This window comes from Chiloscyllium plagiosum, chromosome 1 (genome assembly GCF_004010195.1).
Source record: "Chiloscyllium plagiosum isolate BGI_BamShark_2017 chromosome 1, ASM401019v2, whole genome shotgun sequence".
Taxonomy (NCBI): domain Eukaryota; kingdom Metazoa; phylum Chordata; class Chondrichthyes; order Orectolobiformes; family Hemiscylliidae; genus Chiloscyllium; species Chiloscyllium plagiosum.
Window position 1 is genome coordinate 46,562,001 of NC_057710.1, and position 17,188 is coordinate 46,579,188.

At 41.6% G+C, this 17,188-nt stretch overlaps 1 protein-coding gene across 2 annotated transcripts in view; it reads right to left on the reverse strand.

The window, feature by feature from the left end:
- The window catches only part of dnai1.2 (dynein, axonemal, intermediate chain 1, paralog 2), a 298,205-nt gene that overhangs the window by 111,148 nt on the left and 169,869 nt on the right, over nt 1-17,188 (reverse strand). For both annotated transcript variants that reach the window (XM_043683992.1, XM_043684070.1), the window contains exons 16-17: nt 14,462-14,541; nt 2,511-2,659 (exon numbers count right to left, since the gene is read on the reverse strand). In XM_043683992.1, the coding sequence (XP_043539927.1) occupies nt 2,511-2,659; nt 14,462-14,541 (229 nt within the window). The remainder of the gene's footprint in view (nt 1-2,510; nt 2,660-14,461; nt 14,542-17,188) is intronic.

Consider the following 17,188-nt stretch of genomic DNA (forward strand, 5'->3'; position numbering starts at 1 on the left):
CCCTGGCAACACCCTTGTAAATCTTTTCTGAACCCTTTCAAGTTTCACAACATCTTTCTGATAGGAAGGAGACCAGAATTGCACGCAATATTCCAACAGTGGCCTAACCAATGTCCTGTACAGCCGCAACATGACCTCCCCAGCTCCTGTACTCAATACTCTGACCTTTAAAGGAAAGCAGACCAAACGCCTTCTTCACTATCCTATCTACTTGCAACTCCACTTTCAAGGAGCTATGAACTTGCACTCCAAGGTGGAAATAAGGCAGGGCCGGTGGCTGAGGTGTCAGTGGGGGAGCACTTTGGGGCAAGGGACCATAATTCTGCTAGTTCTAAAATATTGACAGAAAAGAATAGACTGGATCTAAAAGTTAAAGTTCTAAATTGGAGGAAGGCAAGAACTTTCAAAAGTTCATTGGGGGCGATATTCACTGGAAAAGAGACAGCTGGAAAAATGGGAAGTCTCCAAAAAGGAAATAACCAGCGTCCAGAGACAGTATGCTCCTGTTAGGGTGAAGGACAAGACTGGTAGGTGTAGGGAATGGTGGTTTTGGTCAAGAAAAAGGAAGCATATACCAGGTATAGACACCAGAGATTGAGTGAATCCCTGGAAGAGTATAAAGGCAATAGAAGTATACACAAGAAGGGAGTCAGGAGGGCAAAAAGGTGTCATGAGATAACTTGGATAAATAGGATTAAGGAGAATCCAAAGGGATTCTAAAAATACATTAAGGACAAAAGACTAACCGTGAAGGTAATACGGCCCCTTAATGATCAGCAAGACTGCCTATGTGTGGAACCAGAGGAGATGGGGGAGATACTAAATGAGTATTTTGCATCAGTGTTTACTGTGGACAAGGATATGGAAGATATGGAATGTAGGGAAATAAATAGAGACATCTTGAAAAATGTCCATATTACAGAGTAGAGGTGCTGGATGGCTTAAAATGCATAAAAGTGGATAAATCCCTGGGACCTGATCAGGTGTACACTAGAACACTGCAGGAAGCTAAAGAAGTGATTGCTGGGCCCCTTGCTGAGATATTTGTATCATTAACAGCCACAGGTGAGGTGCCAGAAGAATGGAGATTGGCTAACGTGGCACCATTATTTAAGAAAGGTGGTAAGGACAAGCCAGGGAACTATACACCGGTGAGCCTGACATCAGTGATGGACAAGTTGTTGGTGAGGTTCCTAAGGGACAGGATTTACGTGTATTTGGAAAGGCAAGGTCTAATTAGAGATAGTCAACATGATGTTATGCGTGGGAAATCATGTTTCACTAATTTCATTGAGTTTTTTGAAGAAGTAACAAAGAGGATTGATGAGGGCAGAGTGGCAGATGTGAACTATATGGACTTCAGTAAGGCGTACGTACAACAAGACTCCTCATGGTAGAGTACTTATCAAGGTTAGATTACATGGAATACAGGGAGAACTAGCCATTTGGATACAGAACTGGCTCAAAGGTAGAAGGATGAGGGTAGTGGACTGGAGTCCTGTGACCAGTGGAGTGCCACAAGGATCGGTGCTGGGTCCACTGCTTTTTGTCATTTATATAAACGATTTGGATTTGAACATAGGAGGCATGGCTAGTAAGTTTGCAGATGACACCAAAATTGGTGATGTAGTAGACAGTGAAGAAGGTTATCTCCAAGTACAATGGGACCTTGATCCTTGCTACCTTATCTAGTTACAGAGTCATTAAGTCATAGAGTCAAACAGCATGGATATAGGCATTTCAATCCAACTCGTCTACACCTACTGGGTTTCCTAAACTGAACTAGTTCCATTTGCCTTAGTTTGGCCCATACCCCTTTTAAACCCTTCCTATCTATGTACATGTCTTTTAAGTATTGCAATTTGCCTCTCACACTTCCACTGGCAGCTCGTTCCATACATGCACCACTCTAGGTATGAAAAAGTTTTCTCTCACGTCCCTTTTAAATTTTTCCCCTCACACCTTAAGCCTATGCCTTCTAGTCTTGGATTCCCCTACCCTGGGAAAAGACCTTGGCTATTCAGCTTACCTATACGCTGTTTGTCATTGGGAAGCTCAGAAGATAAGAGTTCAGAAATAAGATTGGAGGACAATAGTGGTAGTGTTAGGATAGGAGTGTGGCTGGAGAGTTAAATGCGTAGGGAACAATGTTGGGGAAAGGGATGAGTGAGGCCAAGGCGGGAGCAGTGAGGCTGCAAAGTTGGAAGGGCAGCTGCAAAATGGGAGATGTGACATTGCAAAGGGTGGGAAGTGTCGTGATGAGGGGTTGCAAAGGGGAGAGAGGAGCGATAAAGTAGGAGGCATTGGAGTGAATTCATGACAATAAATAAACATGAAAGATTGCAAATTCTGAAGCTAAATAAAATATTATTAATTTTCACAAATTACATTGGTTTTATTTTTGAAGCAAAATGATTGAGATTCCTTTCTAATCAGTGAGATATGGTTTCAGATCCAGTGCATTTGTCCAATGATGCAGTACAGCATTCACCTTCCCAATTTGCACTTACTTTAAATTGTGATCCCAAATCTTCACTGTCCAATCAGAACTACACGAAATGAAAATTTCTGGATGGAATGTATTCCAGTGTAAGGCATCCACTGCCATATGATGGGCTTCATAAGTATCCAAAAACTCACTTGAATAAGCCTTGGAGCACTAAAGAATACAACAAACACAAATTATTTAACAATACTGAATTATTTACTGTCAAGACGATATACACAATGTAACAGGAGAAGTGTATAACCTAACCAGTCTCAACCTCAACTTGGTGTATTATAAAATGACACAAAGCCAAGAGAAAGGCTGTGATTACTGGAAATATAGAAAATAAATGTCTGATTGGACAGAATCAACATGAATTTAAAAAGGGAAATCCAGTTTGACAAATGTGATAGAGTTTTTAGGTGTATTTCAAAATTATAAAACTAATGCAAAATAGAGCAATCAGTTTACAGTAATAGTGACAATATCAATATAAAAAAGCTAGCTACTAATCTACTCTACAAACTACTAAAACACAAAATATGAGAAGAAAATCTCTATATATTAACAAAAAAACTACAGTATAGTACATAACCAACAAGAAAAAGAGAGCAAAAAAGAAAAAGGTAAGTAAATAAATAAACAAATAAGCGTTCAAAATAGAATTACATCAAGTCATAACAAAACCCGTATTTATACGGGATTTTTCCTGCTAGGGGCCCCCAAACTGACAGACATAGCCCTCATGGCTAAACAAGGGACGGAGACACTATGGTCGACGTTATGAGCAAAGTCAATAAGAGTCACCCAGTGAACATGGTGCATTGGAACTTTCAGAAGGTTTTTGATGAAGTCTCACACAAGAGGTTAGAAAACAAAATTAAATCATAAGCATTGGTGATCATGTACTAGCTGGATTGAGGATTAGATAACACATATAAAGCAGAAAATATGAATAAATGGTTCATTCTCAGGTTATTAAAATTTACATTGGAATAGTCCTACCATACCATAGAGCTGCTCTCTCATTAGAGAAGAGTTTACCCTGAGGATCGCCATCCCTTAGGCAAGGGGAGTGGTTGAGAAGGAGATTCCGTTATATTTCCCTCTACTGGTGTAGGAATTACACACTCACTGTTGGCATCACTCTGCATTGTAACTCAGTTGATTCCTGATGAAGGGCTCAAGACCAAAACATTGATTTTCCTGCTCCTCGGATCTGCCTGACCTGCTGTGCTTTTCCAGCAACACACTCTCAACTCTGATCTCCATCATCTGCAGACCTCACTGTCTCCAGGGAGGTTATTTGAAATTGCCGTACTCAATGTTGAGTCCTCTGGACTATAGGCTGCCCAGGTGGTAGGTGAGGTGGTGTTCCTCCAATATGCGGTTTGGTTCATTGTAGCAATTGAGGAGGCCAAGGTTGATCATATCAGAAAGGGAGTGGGAAGAGCAGTGACTAGGAGGTCCAGACGGCCCCTGTGGGCCTGGCTGAGATGCTTGTTGATCCATTCCCTGAGTTTACGTTCGGTCTTCCTGATGCAGAGAAGACCACATCGGGAGCACCTGATGCAGTAAACTAGGTTAGAAGAGAGGCAGGTGAACCCCTGTCTCACCTGGAAGGACTGCTTAGGGCCCTGGATGGAGGTGGGGAGTGGTGTACTGATAGATTTTGCATCTATTTTGGATGTAGGGGAAGGTACCAGGGGAAGATACTGGGAGGGATACTTGCTATGTCGAACACTCCCTCTTCAATACCTACACAGGCACTGAGTCCCAACTCTTCTGCTGTTACAGGGATGACTGCATCAATGCAGTGTCCTGCACCCAGGCTGAACTGGAGTAGTCCATCGACTTTGCCCACAATTTCCACCCCGCCTTCAAATTGACTTGGTCCATCTCGGACACCTCCCTCCCCCTTCTTGACCTCTCCATTTCCATCTCCAGTGACTGTCTCCAGATGGACATTTACTACAAACCCACAGACTCGCATAACTACCTGGACTACACCTCCTCACACCCAGTATCCTGCAAGAACTCCATCCCATTCTCCCAATTCCTTCACCTCCGCTGCATCTGCTTGCATGAGGAGACATTCCACTCGCGAGCATCCAAGATATCCACCTATTTCGAACAACATGCTTTCCCTCCGTCATCCAGACAGCCCGTGACCGCACCACCTCCATTCCCCGTTCCACTGCTCTGAAGCCCCCGCCTATGCAATAATGACAGAGTCCCCCTTGTCCTTACCTACCACTCCACCAGTCTCCGCATCCAATGCATCATCCTTAAACACTTCTGTCAACTCCAACTAGACCCCAGTACCTCTTCCCCTCCCCACCCCTCTCTGCCTTCCGCAAGGTCCGTTCGCTTTGATAGTCCTTGTTTTGCGGCACTCTCCTCACGAACCCCTCCGAACCCCCAGGTACCTTCCCCTGCAACCAGAAAAGATGCAAAACTTGCCAGTACACAACGCCCCTCACCTCCACCCAGGGCCCCAAACAGTCCTTCCAGGTGAGACAAAGATTCACCTGCCTCTCTTCCAACCTAGTTTACTGCATCAGGTGCTCCCAATGTGATCTTCTCCACATCAGGGCGATCAAACATAAACTTAGGGAACAGTTCGCTCAGCATCTCAGCTGGGCCTGCAGCGGCTGACCAGTCCTCTCAGTCAATGCCCATTTGAATTCCCCTTCCCACTCCGTTTCTGACATGACCATCCTTGGCCTCCTCCATTGCCACAACGAACCAAACCACAAATTAGAGGAACAACACCTCATCTCCGCCTGGGCAGCCTACAGCCTGGAGGACTCAACATTGCAGTACTCAATGTCAAATAAGCTCCTTCCCATCCTCCGACTCCCTTCCCAGCCCCTCTCTGTCCCTTCCATTCCTCCCTGCCACCAACCGGATTCATTCCTCTCATTGACCAGCCATGTCTTCACCGATTCCCACTTCATCATCCTGCCCCTGCCACTCCCTTTATCTGCAGCTCCCCCACACCCATTCCCAGTACTGAAGAAGGGTTACTCCCGAAACGTTGACGTTTCCACCTCCTGATGCTGCCTGGCTTGCTGTGTTCTTCCATCCTCCTGTCGGTCCAGCTAACTAAGCCAACCAGCCAAGGTTATTGTCAATAAGTTATCACAAGGATCAGTGCTTGGGCCCCAGCTGTTCATATCTATATCAATAATTTAGATGTGGGAGCCCATTGTAATATTACCAAGTTTGTTAATCATACAAAACTTGTTGGAAATGTTAGTCATGGAGAATTTGGACCTAAGAGATTTATAACTGTGAGATTATCCATCTTGGTAGATAGAACAAAGATGAATAAAATTTCTAAAATGATGTCCAAAGGAACCAAGATGCAACACTCCCTTTCAGCTGCACAGCTGCATGTGTACATAACTATTCCAGTCTTCCATACACAGCAATCAGTGGCAGCATGTTGATTGTAACAGTGATTCCCAGTTCTGAAAGTCACTGCTGCAGTTGGGCCTTTAAGGCCAGTTCAGCTAGGATGAAAATGAGAGAAAATGCTACCTAGATGTCCTTGATAGTAAATCAATGAAAGCTAGAATGAAGTTGCAGCAAGCAACCAGAAGGCAAACAATATGTTAACCTTTATCGCAACAGAATTTGAATACAACAGCAAAGAATTATTGCTTCAATTAGACAGAATACTGGTCAGAATGCATCTGGAGTATTTTGTGCTGTTCCAGTTCCTTTGCCTAAGGAAGGATAAATTTGCCAAAGAGTCAAGCTTTGCATTTATTCCGGATGTAGTTGGACTAATAATAAAGAGATTGTATCTTTATTTGCTGCAGTTTAGAAGAATGAGCAGAGAAACTTTTAAAACAAACTCATAGAACTTTTAACTTTTTAAAGGAATAGTCAGAATAGAAGCAGAAAGGATGCTTCACCTGGCTATGGCTTCTGGAAACAGACGACACAGTTGCAAAAAAAAAGGGCAAGCCATTTAAGCCTGGGATAAAGAGATTTTGTTTTCATTCAAAGGGCGGTGCATCATGGATGGCATGGTAGCTCAGTGGTTAGCACTGCTGCTTCACTGTGGCAGGGACTTGGGTTCAATCCCAACCTCAGGTGACAGCCTTTGTGGAGTTTACACATTTTCCCCGTGTCTGCGTGGGTTTTCTCCGGATGCTCGTTTCCTTCCACAATCCAAAAGATGTGCAGGTTAGGTGAATTGGCCATGCTAAATTGCCCCTAGTGTTCTGAGATTTGTAGGCTAGGTGTATAAGGCAAGGGTAATTGTAGAGTGGTAGGGGAATGGGCCTGGGTGGGTTACTCTTTGGTGGCTCAGTGTGGAGTTGTTGGGTCAAATGGGCTGTTTCCACACTGTGGGGATTCTATGAAACTGTGGAATTCTCTGTCCCAGCAGGCAGGAGAAGCTTATTCATCAAGTAAATTGAAGATAGATTTCTATTTGCTAATGATACTATGAGAATAGCGCAGTAATATGGAGTTGGAGTAGGTGATCAGCCATGATCTAGAATAGTAGAGCAGGCCATAAGAGCTGAATGACTCCTGCTCAACAGTTCCTATGCTCCTATGAATCAGACAACAACCAATAACTTTTTAATATAATTGCTTGGTAGTACTATTAAACATTACTAAGAAGACACATGAAATTGAAGCTTTTCATCTTGTACTTATCAGACCTGAAATGTAACAAAAAACAACTTCTATTCAGCATGAGAAGAATCCATGCTGATTGCTTGGACTACATTTGGTTGAAGATACAGCAAGATTTGTTAACTGTTTTGTTAATTTATCGATTTCAAAACGGTTGGTAGATTCTGATTGGTTAGATTATTGCCATGGGGATGCAACCAGGATTGGTTATATCCATAACACTTTACTCAATGAATAAGGTGCAAAATGAACATATTCCATTTGCCTGTGAAGAATAGGATCTTCAGTGAAAATAAATGTAGCTTCTAGAATGTAAAAATGAGTCACATTGCAAGCCAAACAAATAATTTCAAATTGGTTTCTAGTGTAATTCTGTAATACAGTTACAATTATTTAGTCAATGATGTCCAATATCAAAATTACATCTCATGTTTTGACACTAAGTTATGAATTTTGAAAGCATAGGCTCATTGACCACAGTTGGTATATTGCTCACTGTGGACAGTCAAAAAGATGCATTATTTTATACTGTTAGCCTGTTTCTGAGACATCCAACTTGGCTTCACACTAACACTGACACTCGTATACTACATTGCTAACTTGCATTATTTTCTATAGCAGACAATGATTTGATCAAGGTAGGCACATTAAGCAAGGTAATTTTGATACATCTTATGTCAGAAAAATAAACTGGTCCTGATGGTTTACATCCTAGGATCCCAAAAGAGGTAGCTAAATAGATAGTGGATGCATTTGTTGTAATTTTCCAGAAAATCTGAGGATTCTTGAGAAGTACCAGAAGATTGGAAAACTGCCAATGTGACATCCCTATTCAATAAGGGATGGAGGTAAAATCAGATATGCCAATTAGCCTCACATTTATTGTTGGAAAAGTATTGGATAAAGTTATTAAGAAATAACAGCAGAGTCAGCATAGCTTCATGAAAGGAAAAGTGTCGATTTATCAGAGATTTTTGAAGCAGTCTCAACCAGAGTTGATTAATTAACAGGTAGATGTGTTGTGTTTGGACTTTGAGAACATACTTCACAAAAGGTTAATTCATAAGAATCCATAGTGTTGGAGATAATATATTGGCATGGATTGCAAATTGGTGAATGGGCAAGAAACAGAGTTGGGGATAAAGGTATTCGTTTTCAGGTTGGTAACCTGTGACAACAGAACTCCACAGGGATCAGTGCTGGGACCACAACTGTTTAAAGTATGTATTAGTCACTTGGAGGAAAGTAGCAAATGTATTGTAGTCAAATTTGTAGGCAACATAAAAATGGGTGTAAAGCCAAGTTGAGAGAGGAATACAAACAGATTACTGAGAGATGTTGATAGGTTAAGTAAGTGGGCAAAAAGTTAGCAAATAGAATATAACATGGGAAAATGTGAAGATGTACACTTTGAAAGGGAGAACAAAAGAACAGAACATTATTTAAATGGAGAAAAACTGCAGAAAGCTGCAACACAAAGTAACTTGAGCGTGCTTGTGCATGAAACACAGCAAGTTAGCAAATAGGTGCAGCAGGTAATTGACAAGGCTAATGGATGGCCCTTATTTCAAGCGTAGAGAAGTCTTACTGCAACAAGGTGCTAGTGAGACCACATTGGAGAACTGTGAATAGTTTTGGTCCTCTTATCTAAGAAAAGCTATCATTTCATTGGAGGCAGATCAGAGAAAGTTCACGAGGATGATACCCAGTAGAGAGAGATTGTCTTTTGAGTAAAGGTAAAAAAGCTTGGGATTCATTCCAATTTAGCAGATTGAGATGTGCTGTCATTGAAATGTACAGGACTCTAAAGTGGATGCTTCCCCTCATGGGAGAGTCTAGAACTAGAGGGAATAGCCTCAGATTAAGGGACACCAATTTAAGATTGAGACAAGGAGGAATTTCTTTCAGAGGATTGTGAGTACATAGAATGTCTTGCCACAGCCAACTATTGGGGGAGAGCCCTTGCATATATTTAAGGTTGACCCAGATTCTTGATCAGTCGGGGAATCCTACAATATGGGGATAGGACAGGAAAGTGGACGTGAAGAGAGTCGGCTTGGATCAGCCATGATCTACTGAATGGTGAAGCAGGCTCGTGGCCAAATGGCCTACTCCTTTTATATTTCTTTTTTCAGCATCATGCTTACACAGCCAGCTGATAGCCAGGGCTATATCATGTGGCTGTCCTCATTAGGGACATTGGGTATGTCCTCTGCCTCTTTTGAGTCCCTGATTGGTCCTACTCCTTACTTTTCCATCCTTTCACTACTGATATGTCTAACATATATTTATTGTCTGCCAGCCTTTTTTCATACTCTGATTTCTGCACCTATTTTGTTGTTCATTTCCTCTCTGAATTTCAATATTCACAGTAGTTCTTATTTAGTGACTATGCTATCATGTGCAGCCTTTATCAGTTTCATTTTTTCTCTTATTTCTTCTGTAGACCAGGACCTTTAGCTTTGCTTGTCCTATTTTTTATCTTGTGGGAAAGTACTTTGACTATCTGAAATATCTCCCCTTTAAAGACAACCCATTGTTTAATTACAGGAATTGTTCTAAGAGTGTGCCTTCACTGTGATGGAAGTGATTTGGAGTAATTTTTTATTCCCTTTGGATATTTTTACCTTCAATCTGCATGTGAGGTTGAAAGGCTAAATTGTCGACTCCCACTCCTAATTCCTATGTTCCCATGTTTCTCAGATGTCAATTTTTAGGGAAGCATGGGAGTCACTATGCAGGTCTACCTTGAATGTCAGATGAGGATTACCTTCTTTATTGGCAGTCCATACTAGAGGTGAACTTTCCGTTGACTGAAGACTCTAATGCATGATCATGGAGTGGAACAGTGACTGTGAGAAGGGAAGTGTGGGATGCCCAGGTTGCTACAAGCTCATTCCTCTATCGATACTGCAAGGTTCCTATCTAGATGCTTTCACTCCATTTTGGGCCATGGTTTCCCAGGTGTCGGTGGAATGTTGCTCTTTTCAAGGAGGCTTTGATGGAGTCCTTGAAGCATGTCATCTTCCCTCCTGGGGCTTGCTTGCCATGTTATATCTCCGAGAACAGTACTTGCTTTGAGAGTCTCATATCAGGCATGAGAACAGTATGGTTTGTTCAGTGAAGCTGATTGAGCATGGCCAGTTCTTTGGTGCTGGGAATGCTGGGTTGAGAGAAAATACTGACATTGATGTTGCCAATGAGTCTGCAGAAACCTGTGGAAGCAGCTTGGTGTTGGGTTTGAGGTCCTGATCTTCAAACAACATCTTCGTCAAATAATTAAAAGTTGCACTGGTACCATGAGTGCAGCTAGTATTCCCAAGACAGCATTGAACCTATCGATGTCTGCCCTTGGTGTCAGTAGTTCCCCAAGGTATGAAAAGTGTTCGAAGTTGTCAAAAGCCTCACTATGGATTTTGATAAACAGTGGTATGCACAATTTGGTGTGGCAGGGGTAGGTTGGTTCAGAACTTTGCCTTACAACATTTAGTGTAAAAGCTTTGCTCAAATACACCTTAGTGAAGATGTTGACAATGGCTTGGGCCTCAGCCTGAGTGTGCACAGATGCAAGTACTGTTTGCATATTGTACTTCAATGACAGGTCGTGGTGATCTTGGACTTGCCTGCAGGTGATGGAAGTTGAACAAGTTCCCAAAAAGTTCTGTAGATTTCCCAGTGGGCAGCTGGCATATTGAGGCAAAAAAGGTACAGATCATACTCATTTAGCTATTGTTGATATCACCTGTCGGAGTCATCGAAAATTTCTTCACAGGTACTGATTATGGAAGCTCTCCAGGCAGACCTGGCGCTGTGGACACTTTACATCTCTGGGTGACTAGGAGTTATCAGATAGCTCGCTCATTAGGGTTTTTAAGTGCTTCTGTACTGCTTCACCTGCATAAATGTTTCAGTTGGTTTTGTTACTTTGGAGCAACATTGATACTGATGACAGAATAAAATAGGTATTAGTTCAAGTGACAGACATATTGCTCAGATAGTGATATACTTGAGCAGATGTCAATGCTTAGAATGAGTTACTTGCATCATGTTTTATAGGGAAGATAATTAGATTAGATTAGATTAGATTACAGTGTGGAAACAGGCCCTTCGGCCCAACAAGTCCACACCGACCCGCCGAAGCGAAACCCACCCATACCCCTACATTTACCCCTTACCTAACACTATGGGCAATTTAGTCTGGCCAATTCACCTGACCCTGCACATCTTTGGACTGTGGGAGGAAACCGGAGCACCTGGAGGAAACCCACGCAGACACGGGGAGAACGTGCAAACTCCACACAGTCAGTCGCCTGAGGCGGGAATTGAACCCGGGTCTCTGGCGCTGTGAGGCAGCAGTGCTAACCACTGTGCCACCGTGCCCCATTGTTCCATAAGCCATTACAAAATCTATAATAAATGTATAAAATTCCAATGAGACTATTAATATGATCAAATTGCCTGACTGACTGTCAGGAGAAAGTGAGCAGCAGGAGAGTCACAGCTTTGGGCATCAGCCCTTCATCAGGAATGTTCCTGCTCCTAGGATGCTGCCTGACCTGCTGTGCTTTTCCAGCAGCACCTTTTTCGACTCGGACTGACTGTTACTCAGGCCAAAAGCAATTGAGACCAGGTTTCCTTCAGTAAAACAAACCTGCATTTATTGTAACACATTCAACTTAACAGCAGTGAAAAGAAAGGATTTCTAATTAAATATTTCCAGAGAAAGGTGTAACATTGATGGACAATGATGGCAGTGTGCCATTACTTTTGGGGCGGCCCTGATGTTCCAATAGAAAAACTTCATTTTGATTGCTAGAAAATTCCTGTGTGTGATTTTTTTCAATCTGGGGCAGCCAGTGCACACCGGTTACCATAAGGGTTTGGTGAATTCGGTCTTGGCCAGTGGTAAGAATGTCCAAGATGTCTACAAACATATATACTTCAATTGTCCTTAACATTGTCCAGATACGTTGTCTCAGTGTTGCTGAATGGAGCTGCAATTGAGGTTTTATGACTTTAACCTTCCTTATCTGCTCCTGTTCGATCATGATGAGGAGTTAAAGAATCATAGAAGGAAACCATTTGACCCATCGTGTCTGTACCTGCTCTTGAAAAGAGCTACCCAGTGAGTCCTATTCTGCAGCCCTATCAGATGCACTCTAAATCTTCCCATTATAAACAAAAACCCATTCATTCTTCAAGATTATCTCTCCCAAATTATTTTATCACTTTTGTTGCAGAAATACTCTTAAATTAATCATTAAACACTTTCCAACACACAAGCAATATATGAGTCGTTCAAAATTTAAGAATCTAACTTTAAAATAAGTGACATTAAAATATGTATAAGTCACACAAAATCCATCACATGGCTTCCCTATAACTGACTGCAACTATTATTCTTTGTTTTCTATTTTGTAGCCAGCTGACTATCCAGTTAGCTACCTATTCCAAGTTTATATGTTCTAATCTTATTGGTATCTCTTAGCTGTCTTTTTGAGCTGCTGCAGACTTTGAAATATGGGTACCCTCAAAATACTGGTCGGGAGAGTTGCAGGATTTTGACTCAATGATAGGGACAGTGATGTAATTCCAAGTCAGGATGTTGTGTCGCTTGAGGGATATTTGCTGTAAATGGTGTTTACACGCATTTGCTATTCTTGTCCTTCTGGGTGGTAGATGTTATGAGTTTGGAAGGAGCTGTTTAAGGAGCCTGGGTAAGTTACTGCAGTCCATTTTGTACATAGTACACACCATTGCTGCTGTCTGTCAGTGGTGAAAGTAGTGAATGTTGAAGGTGGATGGAAAGCCAATTAAGTGAGCTGATTTTTTTTCTGGATGATGTCAACCCTTGTTGTGTGTTCTAAAAACAACATACATACAGATAAGTGGAAAATATTCCATCGCATTTCTGACTAGTACCTTGTAGATGGTAGATAGGCATTGGAGAGGTAAGAATTGTGTTACCACAGGATTCACTGTGAACTGAATTTGCACCCATAGTATTTACAAGGTTGATCCAGAGTTCAGTTTCCCAAGATTTTGACAGTGATGGTGATGTCATTAAGTCAAGTGGAGGTCACTAGCTTCTTTCTTGTTGAAGATGGTCGTTGTCTGGCACTTGTATAGTTTAAATGTTACTTGTCATTTGTCAGCTCTAACCTGACTGTCGCCCAGATCTTACTGCATATGCACACTTGCTGTTTCTTTGGAGGGGTCCGTGTGGACTCGATGGGCCGATTGGCTTGCTTTCACACTAGTGATTCTATGATTCTAAAATACAGTGAAAAATGTCTTAAGTCACCATACTCTGGCGCCATTTTAAAAGACAGAAATTATATATATAAAAAAGAAAAAAACTGAGACAAATTAAGACAAAGTCCACTTTAGTTCAATTCACAGCCCCAGGCCTCCTGAGGTCGAGGAAATCTGACACCAAAGAGTTTGGCATTGAGAAAGTGCTATTAATCTTGTAAAAGAATATTTAGTGAAGAGTGACCACAAAATAATTTAATTTTCCATGACATTTGAAAAAGATGCAGTTCAATTCAAAGTTAGGGTGTTAAATTTAAACAAAGGGAGCTACGAAAGTATAAGAGGGCAGGTTGGCTGCAGTAGCTGAGAAAAATACATTGAAAATGTATAAAGGTACACAGGAAGTAGTTGGTATATGAAGACTTAATACATGGTTTACAACAAACATACATTCCTCTCAGACACCAAAACCTAATGTGAAAAATGAGTCAATGTGGCGAACAAAGAAAATTTAAAAATGCATTTTATAATTCAGCAAATGACACTGAAGAAATTTGTTAAAGAAGAATACTACAGTATATGCAAATAAACTTGCAAGAAACATAGATTGTTAAGGCTTCTACAAGTATCTAAAAAGGAAAAGATTAGCAAAGCCAAAAGTGAGTCCATTACAGGCAGTGGCAGTATAATTTAAAACGGCAAAAGAGAAATGCAGAGGTTAAGTAATTGCTTTGTTTCTGTCTTCACAGAAGACGATACAAGAAATCTTGAAAAGATATTGGAGATCCAAGTGACTACTGAGCATGAGGGACTAAAAGAAATTAGTTTTTTTATAAAAAGTATCACTGGAGAAATGAATCGGGCCTCATATGAGACAAATACCTAAGATGTGATGATCTATGTACTACAGTATTGAAGGAGATGGAATAGAGACTGTGGAAAAGCATATGTATTGATATGTTTTGATTTGATCTATATGACTAACATATTGCAATACATCTCAACATTTCTGTTGGGTTTTTTTTAGCCATCGGGAAACATTATTTATTGTGATCCTACCTTGTGTATTTTTCCTTCTTCTGTGCCTACTAGAAACAAATTGTCCTTCTGTTTATGGAAGTCAAAGGAAGTTCCACATCCTATGAATACATAAAATGTGAAGGGTTCAGATTTGAAAGTTTAGAGGATTTTGCCAAACCCTTGTTCTTATTGGTATGTCTGAAAATGAATGTCATATAAACATATAAATTATGAGCAACAGTAGGCTGTTTGGCCCCTTAAACATGTTCCACGATATGTTAATATGTTATGATAGAATGATTGTGGTCTTAACTCCACTTCCCTGTCTATCCCTTAAAACCTTTGATTCATCTGTTCATTAATAATCTATTTAATTTAGCTTTAGATATATTCACGATGTTGCCTTCTGACAATAGATTCATTCGGGAGTTCGAACTTCCCTCAACTCAGTCTTTAGTGAGAGAATCTTTCATTTTAAATCACATCACCTATTTCTGGTCTTTTACACAAAGGGAAATATCCTTTCAGCTTTCACCCTGTCAAGATCTCTCAGGAGCTTATGGCTGCAATTTTCAAAACCTTGGGTCTGGCAAGGAAGATGGTGTGAAGGGCAAATAATTGGACAAGTTGGCCTAATTTGGAGAGATACCCACAGCCTTCTCACCACCTGAGCAATTAAATGTCGATAAAGAAAGTCCACCGGGGCCAATTAATGGTAATTTAAAAACATCAATGTTTCCACTGGCCTGATTACTTGCATTTTTGGCAGATACAAAAAGTGGTTGCTTTCCCAATTGAGGAAACAGAGCAACTGGCATGCTGGGTTGCAGGGGTGGTTCCACTTGTCCCAGGAGCAATTAGAAACAGGGATGTAGGAATAAGGGAGTGGTGTGAAAGTCACCATGTCATTGTCTTTGACACCTCTTTCCCATGACACCCATGTTGGCAAACCTGAAAGGAGTTGACATTTTTACTGTTAAATTCTCCCGAAGACTATCTGAATCTTTAAGAAGCAGGAGCTCCTTTCCTCCAAATGGCTGGCAGCTTCTGGTGAAGTGGAACATCATCACTGAGGCACATGATGCACCAAGAACATAGTTTGGAACTAACTAATTGGAACTTGATCCAGTGAGCTTTCTTTTAGGTGGCAGCAGAGAGTCATAGAAACACAGAAAATAGGGGCAGGAGTGGGCCATGGCTGATCAACCAACTCAATACCTGTTCATGTTTTCTTCAAATATCTCTTGATCCCTACTGTAAGAACAAAAATTGAGGCATGATTCTAAAGCAGGTACAGGAGCAGAGGGACCTGAGTGTACAAGTACACAAATCATTGAAGTGACAGGAGAGGTAGAGAGAACAGTTAATAAAACAGACAGGGTTCTTCATTTTATTAAAGGGAGCATAGAACCTAAAAACAGGGAGGTGATTTTGAATTTGTACAAGATACTTCAGCTGAGGTGCTATATGCAGTTGTGGGTGCCACATCATAATAGAGTCATAGAGTCATAGAGACGTACAGCATGGAAACAGACCTTTCGGTCCAACTTCATCATGCCGACCAGGTGTCCTAAGCTAATCTAGTCCCATTTGCCAACACTTGGCCCATATCCCTCTTAAATCTTCCTATTCATATGCTCATTCAGGTGCCTTTTAATGCTGTAATTGTACCAGCCGTCACCACTTCCTCTGCATAACATTCCATAAACGCAGCACTATCTGTGTGAAAACATTGCCCCTTAAGTCCCTTTTATATAGAACATAGAACAGTACAGCACAGAGCAGGCACTTGAGCCCACGACATGGTGCCGACCACTGATCCTCATTATGCACCCTCAAATTTCTGTGACCATATGCATATCCAGTAGTCTCTTAAATATCCCCAATGACCTCGCTTCCACAACTGCTGCTGGCAATGCATTCCATGCCCTCACAACTCTCTGTGTAAAGAACCCGCCTCTGACATCCCCTCTATACTTTCCTCCAACCAGCTTAAAACTATGACCCCTTGTGTTAGTCATTTCTGCCCTGGGAAATAGTCTCTAGCTATTGACTCTAACTATGCCTCTTGTACACCTCAATTATGTCCCCTCTCCTCCTCCTTTTCTCCAATGAAAAAAGTCCGAGCTCAGTCAACCTCTCTTCATAAGATAAGCCCTTCAGTCCAGGCAGCATCCTGGTAAACCTCCTCTGAACCCTCTACAAAGCATCCACATCTTCCTATAATAGGGCGACCAGAATTGGACGCAGTATTCCAAGTGCGGTCTAACCAAAGTTTTATAGAGCTGCAACAAGATCTCACGACTCTTAAACTCAATCCCCCTGTTAATGAAAGCCAAAACACCATATGCTTTCTTAACAACCCTGTCCACTTGGGTGGCCATTTTAAGGGATCTATGTACCTGCACACCAAGATCCCTCTGTTCCTCCACAGTGCCAAGAATCCTATCCTTAATCCTGCACTCAGCTTTCAAATTCGACCTTCCAAAATGCATCACCTCGCATTTATCCAGGTTGAATTCCATCTGCCACCTCTCAGCCCATCTCTGCATCCTGTCAATGTCCCGCTGCAGCCTACAACAGCCCTCTATACTGTCAACGACACCTCCAACCTTTGTGTCATCTGCAAACTTGCTGACCCATCCTTCAATCCCCTCATCCAAGTCATTAATAAAAATTACAAACAACAGAGGCCCAAAGACAGAGCCCTGTGGAACACCACTCACCACAGACTTCCAGGCAGAATACTTTCCTTCTACTACCACT